Source organism: Amblyraja radiata, chromosome 2 (genome assembly GCF_010909765.2).
Source record: "Amblyraja radiata isolate CabotCenter1 chromosome 2, sAmbRad1.1.pri, whole genome shotgun sequence".
Classification (NCBI taxonomy): domain Eukaryota; kingdom Metazoa; phylum Chordata; class Chondrichthyes; order Rajiformes; family Rajidae; genus Amblyraja; species Amblyraja radiata.
Genome location: NC_045957.1, coordinates 86473383 through 86486292, shown reverse-complemented (window position 1 = coordinate 86486292; position 12910 = coordinate 86473383). Strand labels below are relative to the sequence as shown.

General features: G+C 42.1%; 1 protein-coding gene across 1 annotated transcript in view; it reads right to left on the bottom strand.

Annotated features, from left to right (window-relative positions):
- Nucleotides 1–597: 597 nt before the first annotated feature.
- vwc2 (von Willebrand factor C domain containing 2) overlaps nucleotides 598–12910 on the bottom strand; it is a 134754-nt gene continuing 122441 nt past the window's right edge. Inside the window, 1 exon segment of the mRNA XM_033049802.1 lies at nucleotides 598–953. Within this exon segment, the coding sequence (XP_032905693.1) occupies nucleotides 802–953 (152 nt within the window). The 3' untranslated portion in view covers nucleotides 598–801.

Below are 12910 nucleotides of genomic sequence, written 5' to 3'. Positions count from 1 at the left end.
TCTGTGGTCTGATGAAACCAAGATTGAACTCTTTGGCCTGACTGCCAATCGTCACATCTGGAGGAAACCAGGCACCGCTCATCATCTGGTCAATACCATAGTATTGTGAAGCATAGTGGTGGCAGCATCATGCTGTGGGGATGTTTTTCAGCGGCAGGAACTGGGAGACTAGTCAAGATCGAGGGAAAGATGAACGGAGCAAACTACAGAGATCCTTGATGAAAACCTGCTCTAGAGCGTTCTGGACCTCAGACTGGGGCAAAGGTTCACCTTCCAACAGGACACCAACCCTAAGCACACAGCCAAGACAACGCAGGAGTGGCTTTGTGCAAGTCTGTGAATGTCCTTGAGTGGCCCAGCCAGAGCCCGGACTTGAACCCAATCGAACATCTCTGGAGGGACCTTGAATAGCTGTGCATCGACGCTTCCCATCCAACCTGATAGAGCTTTGAGAGGAAAATGTGGAAAAAGTGAAGGGGTCTGAATACTTTCTGAATGCCTGTATATGAAATTGCTGAGGACAACGTCACTGGAAAAGTACTGACATAGTATTCTAAACCCACATTGTTGAAAATTAAAGAGCCAAATTGTGGATGCTTGAAATATACGAGTCACTTTTATTGCTCGAATTTTGTACAAATAATGTAACTAATTAAAGATACGTACGCTATGCAATACAGTATATACAAAAAACAGCATATGTATGGTATGCAATACAATATATACAAAACAGCATTCTTTCAGTCTCATTTCATATTCAACATAACAAACGTCTTTGTCTTTTACAGTACAATCTCTTGTCTAAGTTTCTTGGCAGTCATTCTTGATACAGGTTGCCTCATGGCCAACTCTCCAGGTGCCATCTTCATAGGAACAGTGGCACGTTGTGCATTCATCGATCTTCACCTCTCGTCCTGCTGGGATAATGGAAACTCCTGCAAAACAGTTGGGTCCTGAAACAAAACAACATTGTGGTTATTACATACGGTCTGTGTATATAGGGGTGCTCAATTTATGGCACATTTGGAAAGTAAATGCTTTTAAAATAAAATCTAAAATACAAATTGACAATCAAGAACTCAGAATAGCCATTGGTGATTAGTTATTTTGAATTCTAAAATGCTGAAATAAATGAACATATTTCCAGTGAGACTTTTAAATGGTCTACCGAGAGAAGAAAATGTGAAAATAAACAAGTATTTATTTACTTGAGTTGATAATTTTAATAATATTCTTAATAATAATAATAATAATAATAATAATAATAATAATAATAATAATAATAATAATAATAATTATAATAATAACATCATGTGAAAGAAAGTCATTTACGTATAATAATAATAATAATAATAATAATAATAACATCATGTGAAAGAAAGTCATTTTCAATTGTGGATTTCTCTAATATAAGCATAATATAAAATGGCGAATAAAGCTCTTTTGATACTTACGTATGTGAAATTATACAAATGTAGTGATATTGGAAAAGGTATAATTGTTTTAGGCAATTAAATTGTAAAGATGGATAATTTAGTTTACAAGGAGCCAAAATAAAAATAAAAATAAGATGGCATTAAATTGTGTTGTTTGCAACTGTATTCAGAATTGCATCAATCTCCTAGAGGCACGAGGCTGCAAATAGTGGAATCTTGAACAAAACACAATGTGCTGGAAGAATTCAATGGGTCAGGCAACATTTGGGGAGGGGGTGGATGGGCATGGTTTTGGGTTGAAGAATGGTCCCCGACCTAAAACATGGCCTGTCCTATCCCTCCCCAGAATTAGACTTTAGAGATGAAGCATGAAAACAGGCCCCTTGTCCCACTGATTCCGTGCTGACCAGCAATCACCACATACACTAGCACGATCCTACACACTCAGGACAGTTTACCTTTTACTGAAGCCAATTAACCTACAAAGCAGTTTGTTGGCGTGTGGGAGAAAACCGGTGCACCCGGGGAAAACCCAAGCGGTCACATGGAGAATGTACAACTTTGTACAGACAGCACTCATTGTCAGGATTAAACCCGGGTCTCTGGTACCGTAAGGCAGCGACTCTCATACTCCACTACTGCGCCAGCCAATAGTCAGATACTGGTTGACTCGCTCAGTTGCTCCAGCACTTTGTGTTTCGTATCAACCTCTTAAATGTTTTTATTAACTGCTTGCATCCTTGAAAAACACTCTTTAAATCTTATGATTAAAATAAACCTCGATATTTTAGAAAATTGTAAAAATGTACAAATGTACATTCATGGAAAATAGGAAAAAAAATCGAAAAACTGTTTCAATATTCTTTCTATTGATTTTCTTGCAGTTAACAGTAAAAAAAAACTGCCCTCACATTGTGCTGATGAACTAAAACAAAATGTGAGGCAATTCTTGGTGGTACTTATTAAAAGGAACAAGCTGTTCTACAGAATGCATATAGAGACATGAAATATTTAGTTTTTACAATCATGATAACATATTTTGTAGTTTATTTATATGGATCTTTATCAGTACTATGTTCAAAATATGCTCGCCTAGGAGACGAGCCAGGTGTATTATTCTTGCAGATTTGTACAGAGGAATTAACAATTCGTATTTTCATCAACCTCTCCTTGAAATATAGTCAAGATGAACAGTGTATTAACATAGTATTAACATATGAGTGTATTAACATAGATGGTGGTCCAGAAACAGTTCATGGTAATTTATTAATGTGATCCAAAATCAGTATTTCCCTTTCTAAACTACAAAGCTGCAGAGAGAGTGCTGTAGAATCTTAAACCCACAATATTAAAGTGATTTTAATTATGACAATTGAAAATAAGAATCCTTACAAAACCTTTGGAGTTTGGAAAAGAAATATTGCATGAGATGGTGTATCTCGGGAATTCTCTATCACTGGATAAATTTAAAGAGAAGATAGATCAAATTTTGAAAGACCAAGGAATTGAGGAGTATGTGAGCTGGCACAGAAGATAAGTTAAAGCCAGGAGCAGATCAGCCATATTGAATAGCGGGGCAGACTGAGTGCGGATTTCATACTCCGACTCTTATGTCCTTGTGTGTTCCTAATCAATTATACCGTTAACTTCTTAACGAAGATGTCTGTCTTTTTTTTTGTTTATTCAATTGAAATAGATTTTAAATGTGTCTGTTTGTGACAGTCAGCTCAGTATCCTAGCCTTGCCTTCCACCTAAAGCAACCAGGGAGGCTCTGGAGGTGAGGCCTCTGCGTTACAATAAACAATAGACAGTGGATGCAGGAGTAGGCCATTCGGCCCTTCGAGCCAGCACCGCCATTCAATGTGATCATGGCCGATCATCCCCAATCAGTACCCCGTTCCTGCCCTCTCCCTATATCCCCTGACTCCGCTATCTTTAAGAGCTCTATCTAGCTCTCTCTTGAAAGTATCCAGAAAACCGCCCTCTGAGGCAGAGAATTCCACACTCACAACTCTCTGAGAAAAAGTGTTTCCTCGTCTCAGTTCTAAAATGGCTTACCCCTTATTCTTAAAATAATCATAATAAGGGTAACACCATCTGCTGCCTAATTATTCATAGAACATTGGTGCCTGACTCGAGAGTGTGACTCTCCAGAGAAATATAAAGCCCCTGTCCCACTTACGTGTCCTTGGCATGCTAATTACGCGACCTCGTGGTCGCGTTGAGGCGCGACGGTCCCGCGAAGGTCGTGTGCGACTTCATGCGCCCGCACAGCCGTCTGGAGCACATGATGTCATTTGAAGATGGACACAAAATGCAGGAGTAACTCAGCGGGACCGGCAGCATCTCTGGAGAGAAGCAATGGGTGATGTTTCAGGTCGAGACCCTTCTTCAGTCTGAAAGAAGGGTCTTGACCCGAAACGTCATCCATTCCTTCTCTCCAGAGATGCTGCCGGTCCCGCTGAGTTACTCCTGCATTTTGTGTCTATCTTCAATTTTCTTGGCCCCGCTCTGGGAGTAGGAGTGGGGGCGGATCCGGACCGCAACGGCCGTGAGCCCCAGGCTGAGTACGACGATCGTTTGCCTGCTTCTGCTGCTGTTGGAGGTGAGACGTTGCGTCGTGCCAGGGTCTTGGGCCTGTCCCACTTTGGCCGTCAGTTACGCGACAGGCTGGTGGTGAGCGAAGATTTCGTTCGCTACAAAATTTCGGAGCGCAGTGCGATACTGCGCACAACTCCAAACCTCTCTGCGCTTCCCAGTGGGACCGGCCCCACGCGGCCACACGATGCCCGTGCGCTTCAATGCGGTGACGAGGTCGCGTAATTTGCGTGCCAAGGACACGTAAGTGGGACAGGGCCTATAGGCTTTCCATGTCTGATTCAGTTAAATGTGGGCATGCAGAGACTGCACCCTGCAGAGTGATCTTGTCCTGTGCAATTTCACCAAGTCAGCTTTTTTTTAATTTGCATCATAAATTCATAAGAGGGGCTGTGTTTCTTTAGTACAGAAAGAAAGTTCCATCTACAAATCCTGATTGCAAGTGCTGACAGCAGTAAAAAACCTGAAATAGCTGGGCTCTTTTAATTCCAATTCCCTAGGAGAAAGTCTCCATAATTGCCTGCAGTTTAGCACCAATTGTAAGTAATTGGGCCATGGATGGATAGTCTGATAAATGGAATTGTCACTCTGCAGGAATGTGGGAAGATTGCCTCCAGATATTGATCTTTAAAAAAAAGTTCTATAGGAAGAAAATAGATCACTTGGTTCTGGAATAAGAGAGATATTTCCATCACTAAATATTGTTATGACTTCATGTACAACGTGAAATTATGTGAACGATTTCATGAATGACCAGTGAAAAAAAGTGTTAAAACGTGCTAATCTTGATGCAATTCTTATTTCTAATTTACTCGTTATATTTTCATGAAGGAAACTTATTTTCTTGAAGTTAAACAATATGAACAATATGAAGAATATTAACTTTCACATTCAATGCGTTCACATTTATTGGTTACTGACAGATTGGTTAGTGAGTTTCACAAATTGGAATCAATGAGATGCAATTTTGATTATTACTTTTGATTAAGCCTTTTTTTAGTGGTGAAGTGGAGCCAGGTATCTGATGCAACACAACTTTGGACATAACTCTTTACGGGAGGCAACACTTGGAATGAATTGACGCAAGTTGAACGTGGGGAGGCATTTTCAAGGATGATAGTCAAGGATGGATTCTGGGGTAGTTGTGATGGCAACTTTCAATTAATTTTCAATTTCCCGAGAAAAGGAAACTATTTACATTATCTCACTATCTGTTAGCATGGAGGCTAGAGAGGCTGAATGTTTGGCATTTTGATAGGATGTAATGAAAATAACACAGTTCATGAATAGGACAATCATGGAGCTGAAAAGTTAGAGAATTGTTTTTAAAGTGTAGACAGAAAGCTGAGGGAATGGTTAAGAAAAGGCCAGACTTGTGACTGACAAAAGATAGACCCAAAATGCAGGAGAAACTCAGTGGGTCAGGCAGCATCTCTGGAGAAAAGGAATAGATGACGTTTTGGGTCGGAACCATTCTTCAGGGAATTACCAAACCTATATAATGCTTCATTTTATTGTGTGAAAGAAATAATTTGCAAGAGTAATCCTAATTCTTCAGCCATTCACTGGGGTGGGAGATTGCAACCTTCACGTGGTCCGCCCTGTTTCAACTAATGCAATCAACCTTGTGCACAATCAAAGAAGAAGAAGAAGAAGAAGAAGAAGAAGAAGAAGAAGAAGAAGAAGAAGAAGAAGAAGAAGAAGAAGAAGAAGAAGAAGAAGAAGAAGAAGAAGAAGGAGGAGGAGAAGAAGGAGAAGAAGAAGAAGAAGAAGAAGAAGAAGAAGAAGAAGAAGAAGCCATTCACTTTGTAGAATAATCAATCTATATGATTAGCGACGAAGACTCTAAGTGCTGGAGTAACTCGATGGGTCAGGCGGCATCTCTGACAGACATCACCCACTCAGCCCAAGTGGGAGGAGAGAAGTGAAAACAGTTTAAGTACAGGTCAAGGACAGGCAGACTTGACTCAGAACTGCTGTAGCTTTGGGAGCAGCAACAACAGCAGCAGCAGGAGGAGATTAGCAAGATATACGACTGATTGGCTCTAGCCCAAGTGGGAGGAGAGAAGTGAAAACAGTTGAAAACTGAGGAATTTGGTTTGTAAATTGGTAAATCAGGCAATTTATCAGTCAATTTAAGTAAGACTGCTCTTAGGGAGCGGCAGTGAGTGAAGTGCCCTGTGAGAAAAGTGTGAGTCTTTGGCTCGAGAGTCTTCGGAGAGGAGGCTGAGGAGAGGAGACTACGCAAAACACTGCAGAGGGAGAGATGAAAGAAGGAGATGTCAGGCAAGCTGATTCAGTGTGATGCTTGCAGTATGTGGGAGGTCAAGGACACCGCTGGTGCCTCTGGCTGCTACAAATGCGAGAGGTGCATCCAGGTAGAGCTCCTGAAGGGCCGTGTTGGGGAACTGGAGAAGCAAATGGATGACCTCCGGTTCGTCCGAGAAACGGAGTCGTTCCTCGACAAGTCCTACAGTACGATTGTTACACCTAAGGTACTGGAAGAGAGAAGGTGGGAGACAGTGAGAAAGGGAGGGAAGCATGGAATGCCAACTTCCCCGGGGGTTGTACCTCTTGTGAACAGGTTCACCCACTTAGAAGCTGTCGGGACAGAAGAGTTGTTTACACTGGGCGGCGGACTGGCTTGTGATGCGAATAGGGCTGTTGAGCCAAAACCAAAAAGGCCTAAGGCAGGCAACGCCATTGTAGTAGGAGACTCCATTGTGAGAGGTACGGACAGGGGTTTCTGCGGCAACAGACGGGATGCGAGGATGGTGTGCTGCCTTCCTGGTGCCAGGATCCAGGATGTCACGGACAGAGTGCACAAAATCCTCAAGGGCGAAGGTGAACATCCGGAAGTGGTAGTGCATGTCGGCACAAACGATGTCGGAAAGAAGGGGATGAACATTCTGCAGCGTGACTTTAGAGAGCTCGGAAAAATGCTGAAAAGCAGGACCTCCAGGGTTGTTATCTCCGGTTTGCTTCCAGTTCCTCGTGCTGGCGAGAGCAGGAACAGGGAGATACGGGACCTGAACGTGTGGCTGAGGAACTGGTGCACGGGGCAGGGATTTAGATTCTTAGATCACTGGGATCTGTTTTGGGGTAAGGGGGAACTGTACAAAAGGGACGGATTGCATCTTAACAGGTGTGGGACCAGCATTCTGGCAGGCAGGTTTGCCACTGCTACACGGGTGGTTTTAAACTGAATAAGGGGGGTGGGGTGTCGAATGGGCTAGTGGAGGATGGAGTTAAAGGGAAAGGGTTTCCTAAATGTGTGAGCGTAGAGACAGAGGGGTGTAAAATGAGGGTAGAAGCAATAGGTAGCAAGGTGAAAAGTAAAAGTGGCAGGCCGGAAAATCCAGGGCAAAAATCAAAAAGGGCCACATTTCAACAAAATTGTATAAGGGGTAAGAGTGTTGTAAAAACAAGCCTGAAGGCTTTGTGTCTCAATGCAAGGAGCATTCGTAATAAGGTGGATGAGTTGAATGTGCAGATAGCTATTAATGACTATGATATAGTTGGGATCACGGAGACATGGCTCCAGGGTGACCAAGGCTGGGAGCTGAACATCCAGGGATATTCAATATTCAGGAGGGATAGAGAGAAAGGAAAAGGAGGTGGGGTAGCGTTGCTGATTAGAGAGGAGATTAACGCAATGGAAAGGAAGGACATTAGTTTGCAGGATGTGGAATCGGTATGGGTACAGCTGCGAAACACTAAGGGGCAGAAAACGCTGGTGGGTGTTGTGTACAGGCCACCTAACAGTAGTAGTGAAGTTGGAGATGGTATCAAACAGGAAATTAGAAATGCGTGCGACAAAGGCAAAACCATTATAATGGGTGACTTCAATCTACATATAGATTGGGTGAATCAAATTGGCAGGGGTGCTGAGGAAGAGGATTTTTTGGAATGTATGCGGGATAGTTATCTAAATCAACATGTAGAGGAACCAACGAGAGAGCAGGCTATTTTAGACTGGGTATTGAGTAATGAGGAAGGGTTAGTTAGCAGTCTTGTTGTACGTGCCCCCTTGGGCAAGAGTGACCATAATATGGTTGAGTTCTTCATTAGGATGGAGAGTGACATTGTTAATTCAGAAACAATGGTTCTGAACTTAAAGAAAGGTAACTTTGAGGGTATGAGACGTGAATTGGCCAAGATTGACTGGCAATTAATTCTAAAAGGGTTGACGGTGGATATGCAATGGAAGACATTTAAAGACTGCATGGATGAACTACAAAAATTGTTCATCCCAGTTTGGCAAAAGAATAAATCAGGGAAGGTAGTGCATCCGTGGATAACAAGGGAAATCAGGGATAGTATCAAAGCGAAGGATGATGCGTACAAATTTGCCAGAAAAAGCAGCATACCGGAGGACTGGGAGAAATTCAGAGACCAGCAGAGGAGGACAAAGGGCTTAATTAGGAAAGGAAAAATAGATTATGAAAGAAAACTGGTAGGGAACATAAAAACTGACTGCAAAAGTTTTTATAGATATGTGAAAAGAAAGAGATTAGTTAAAACAAATGTAGGTCCCTTGCAGTCAGAAACGGGTGAGTTGATCATGGGGAACAAGGATATGGCGGACCAATTGAATAACTACTTTGGTTCCGTCTTCACTAAGGAAGACATAAATAATCTGCCGGAAATAGCAGGGGACCGCGGGTCAAAGGAGTTGGAGGAATTGAGTGAAATCCAGGTTAGCCGGGAAGTGGTGTTGGGTAAATTAAATGGATTAAAGGCCGATAAATCCCCAGGGCCAGATAGGCTGCATCCCAGAGTGCTTAAGGAAGTAGCTCCAGAAATAGTGGATGCATTAGTAATAATCTTTCTAAACTCTTTAGATTCTGGAGTAGTTCCTGAGGATTGGCGGGTAGCAAACGTAACCCCACTTTTTAAGAAGGGAGGGAGAGAGAAAACGGGGAATTACAGACCAGTTAGTCTAACATCGGTAGTGGGGAAACTGCTAGAGTCAGTTATTAAAGATGGGATAGCAGCACATTTGGAAAGTGGTGAAATCATTGGACAAAGTCAGCATGGATTTACAAAAGGTAAATCATGTCTGACGAATCTTATAGAATTTTTCGAGGATGTAACTAGTAGCGTGGATAGGGGAGAACCAGTGAATGTGGTGTATCTGGACTTCCAGAAGGCTTTCGACAAGGTCCCACATAAGAGATTAGTTTACAAACTTAAAGCACACGGCATTGGGGGTTCAGTATTGATGTGGATAGAGAACTGGCTGGCAAACAGGAAGCAAAGAGTAGGAGAAAACGGGTCCTTTTCACAATGGCAGGCAGTGACTAGTGGGGTACCGCAAGGCTCAGTGCTGGGACCCCAGCTATTTACAATATATATTAATGATCTGGATGAGGGAATTGAAGGCAATATCTCCAAGTTTGCGGATGACACTAAGCTGGGGGGCAGTGTTAGCTGTGAGGAGGATGCTAGGAGACTGCAAGGTGACTTGGATAGGCTGGGTGAGTGGGCAAATGTTTGGCAGATGCAGTATAATGTGGATAAATGTGAGGTTATCCATTTTGGTGGCAAAAACAGGAAAGCAGACTATTATCTAAATGGTGGCCGACTAGGAAAAGGGGAGATGCAGCGAGACCTGGGTGTCATGGTACACCAGTCATTGAAAGTGGGCATGCAGGTGCAGCAGGCAGTGAAGAAAGCGAATGGTATGTTAGCTTTCATAGCAAAAGGATTTGAGTATAGGAGCAGGGAGGTTCTACTGCAGTTGTACAGGGTCTTGGTGAGACCACACCTGGAGTATTGCGTACAGTTTTGGTCTCCAAATCTGAGGAAGGACATTATTGCCATAGAGGGAGTGCAGAGAAGGTTCACCAGACTGATTCCTGGGATGTCAGGACTGTCTTATGAAGAAAGACTGGATAGACTTGGTTTATACTCTCTAGAATTTAGGAGATTGAGAGGGGATCTTATAGAAACTTACAAAATTCTTAAGGGGTTGGACAGGCTAGATGCAGGGAGATTGCTCCCGATGTTGGGGAAGTCCAGGACAAGGGGTCACAACTTAAGGATAAGGGGGAAATCCTTTAAAACCGAGATGAGAAGAACATTTTTCACACAGAGAGTGGTGAATCTCTGGAACTCCCTGCCACAGAGGGTAGTCGAGGCCAGTTCATTGGCTATATTTAAGAGGGAGTTAGATGTGGCCCTTGTGGCTAAGGGGATCAGAGGGTATGGAGAGAAGGCAGGTACGGGATACTGAGTTGGATGATCAGCCATGATCATATTGAATGGCGGTGCAGGCTCGAAGGGCCGAATGGCCTACTCCTGCACCTAATTTCTATGTTTCTATGTTTCATGTTCGCCAGAGATGCTGACCGACCCACTGAGTTATTCCAGCACTTTGTATCTTTTCTCGTAACCAACACCTGCTGTTCTTTGTTTCTATATATTTATCATAACTGCTGGTGTATTCAGTAGATTCATATGGACTTATAAGCTTGCATTACTTCTCGATATTTTTGTAAATGTGATCAAATATGATTTTGCAATCTGCAAATGTATTTTCAAAACATGATACAATGCTCTTGAAATATTTAAATTCTACTTCAATGAGCAGCACTTTTGGATTACAATGTTATTTGCAGCAACATGAACTGAACCATTTAATTATCGTAACTCAAAAAACAGATACAGTCACATCTCAAATGCTGGGTTCGATGAAGACAGCTTGTTGCTTTAAATCTGACTATAAAATCAGAATTGTTATTTGTTAAAACATCAGCGTTTTTTCATTTACAAACAAAGCAACTTTAATTTGCTTTACCAGATGGAACAAATGTGTACTGAGGTCACTGACAATCTTATTCCCTTGATACATTCACTGTTGTACAATAAAAATGCGAATATACATAAATTAGTTGTCACTCACAGCCAAATTTTATTGCATGTTCCAATGTGATTGAAATAATGGTGTCAAACTTTAATCACAATGATTATAAAACCTGTTACAGTTCTGGTTTTAATACATAGATTCCTGTAGAACTTGTTTTACTTTTGAAGCACACAACAATGATAAAAAGCATTTGAAAAGGTGTCGTTCACATTGTTTGATGGGAAAACTGAAGAAGTGTAATCTTAAAAAAAAATGTCACAGCACTGATCAAATATGAATACGGAATATAAAGCAAGCAGGAAAGAACTCAAGGAGGAAATTAGAAGGCCCAAATGGGGGCTGCAAAAATGTAATTGGTAAATTGGGTTAAAGAAAATCCCAAGGATTGTGATACATTTATTAAAAAATAAGAGGGTAGCTCGAAATAATGTAGGGCCACTCAAGGATAATGGGGAGTATTGGTGCTTGGTGTCATAGGATATAGGCAAGTGATTGAATTAGTAATTTGCTTCTGTATTCACCAAGGAGAAGGGCATGTAGGATAGTGTGATCGGTGTAGGGTATACCAATATGCTAAGAGCATTTTACATCAGGAAGGAGGTCTGTTGGGTTTCTTGAGAAGCATAAAGGTGGATAAATCAACAGGGCTTGATGGAATCTATCCCAGATTATAGTGAGAGACAAGAGAGGAGATTGCAGAGGCCTTGACAAAAATCTTTGTATCCTCTCTAGCCTCAGGCAAAGTTCCAGGGGACTAGAGTCAGGAAAATATGTTCCTTTTTTTTAAAAGGGAAGTAGAGATAATCCAGGAAATTATAGGCCAGTGAGCATCATTTCACTGGTAGGAAACCTGGTAGGATTCTTAGGGATAGGATTTACTCCCATTTGAAAGAGAATGGGCTAATAGTTAGCAATTGCAGGTCAATGGGGCAGGTCATGTCTTACAAACATAACATTTTTTTTTGAGGATATGACAAAAGTATTTGATTAGGGTAGGGCAGTGAATGATGTCCACATGGATTTTAGTAAGGCATTTGACAAAGTTTCTCAGTAGGCCGATCCAGAATATTAAGATGCATGGGATGTAGATAACGATAGCTTACCCATCGAAGACAGAGGATAGTGGTGGAAAGGTGATATTGTGGCGGGCTTTGGTCTCCAACCGTCGTTTGTCGAACTTGAGCACTCGCGTGGACCTGGCGTGATCTGGGCTGACCAATCAACGCCGACCTGGGTGGTCAGCTGGGGGGGTGCAACGGACGACGGAGCTAGTCTTCACTTCACAGTCAATACATTGACACACACACCATGCCCTTTTGTACTAATTGTACTTTTATTTTTATACTGTCCCTGACACCCCTTGGAATCTTTCTTCCTCTTTGGAATGAACTGATCCTGCACCTTCTGAATTATTCCCAGAAATACCTACCATCATTGCTCCACTGTCATCCATGCTTGGGTATCTTTCCAGTCAACTTTGGCCAGCTCCTCCCTCATGGCTCCCCAGACCCCTTTATTCAACTGTAACACTGACACCTCCGATTTACCCTTCTCCCTCTCAAATTGTAGATTAAAACTTACCATATTATGGTTACTACCTCCCAATGGCTCCTTAACCTCAAGTTCCCTCATCAAATCCAGTTCATTACACAACACTAAATCCAGAATTGCCTTCTCCCTGTTAGGCTCCAACACAAGCTGCTCTAAGAATCCATCACGGAGGCACTTCACAATCTCCCTTTCTTGGGGTCCAGTACCAACCTGATTTTCCCAGTCTACCTGCATGTTGAAATCTCCCATAACAACCGTAGCATTACCTTTACGACTTGCCAATTTTAACTCCTGATTCAACTTGCACCCTATATCCAGGCTACTGTTTGGGGGCCTGTAGATAAGCCCCATTAGGGTATTTTTACCCTTACAATTCCTTAGTTCTATCTATTCTGACTCCACATCTCTTTTTCAATGTTACCCCTTGCAAGGGACTGAATTTCATTCCTCACC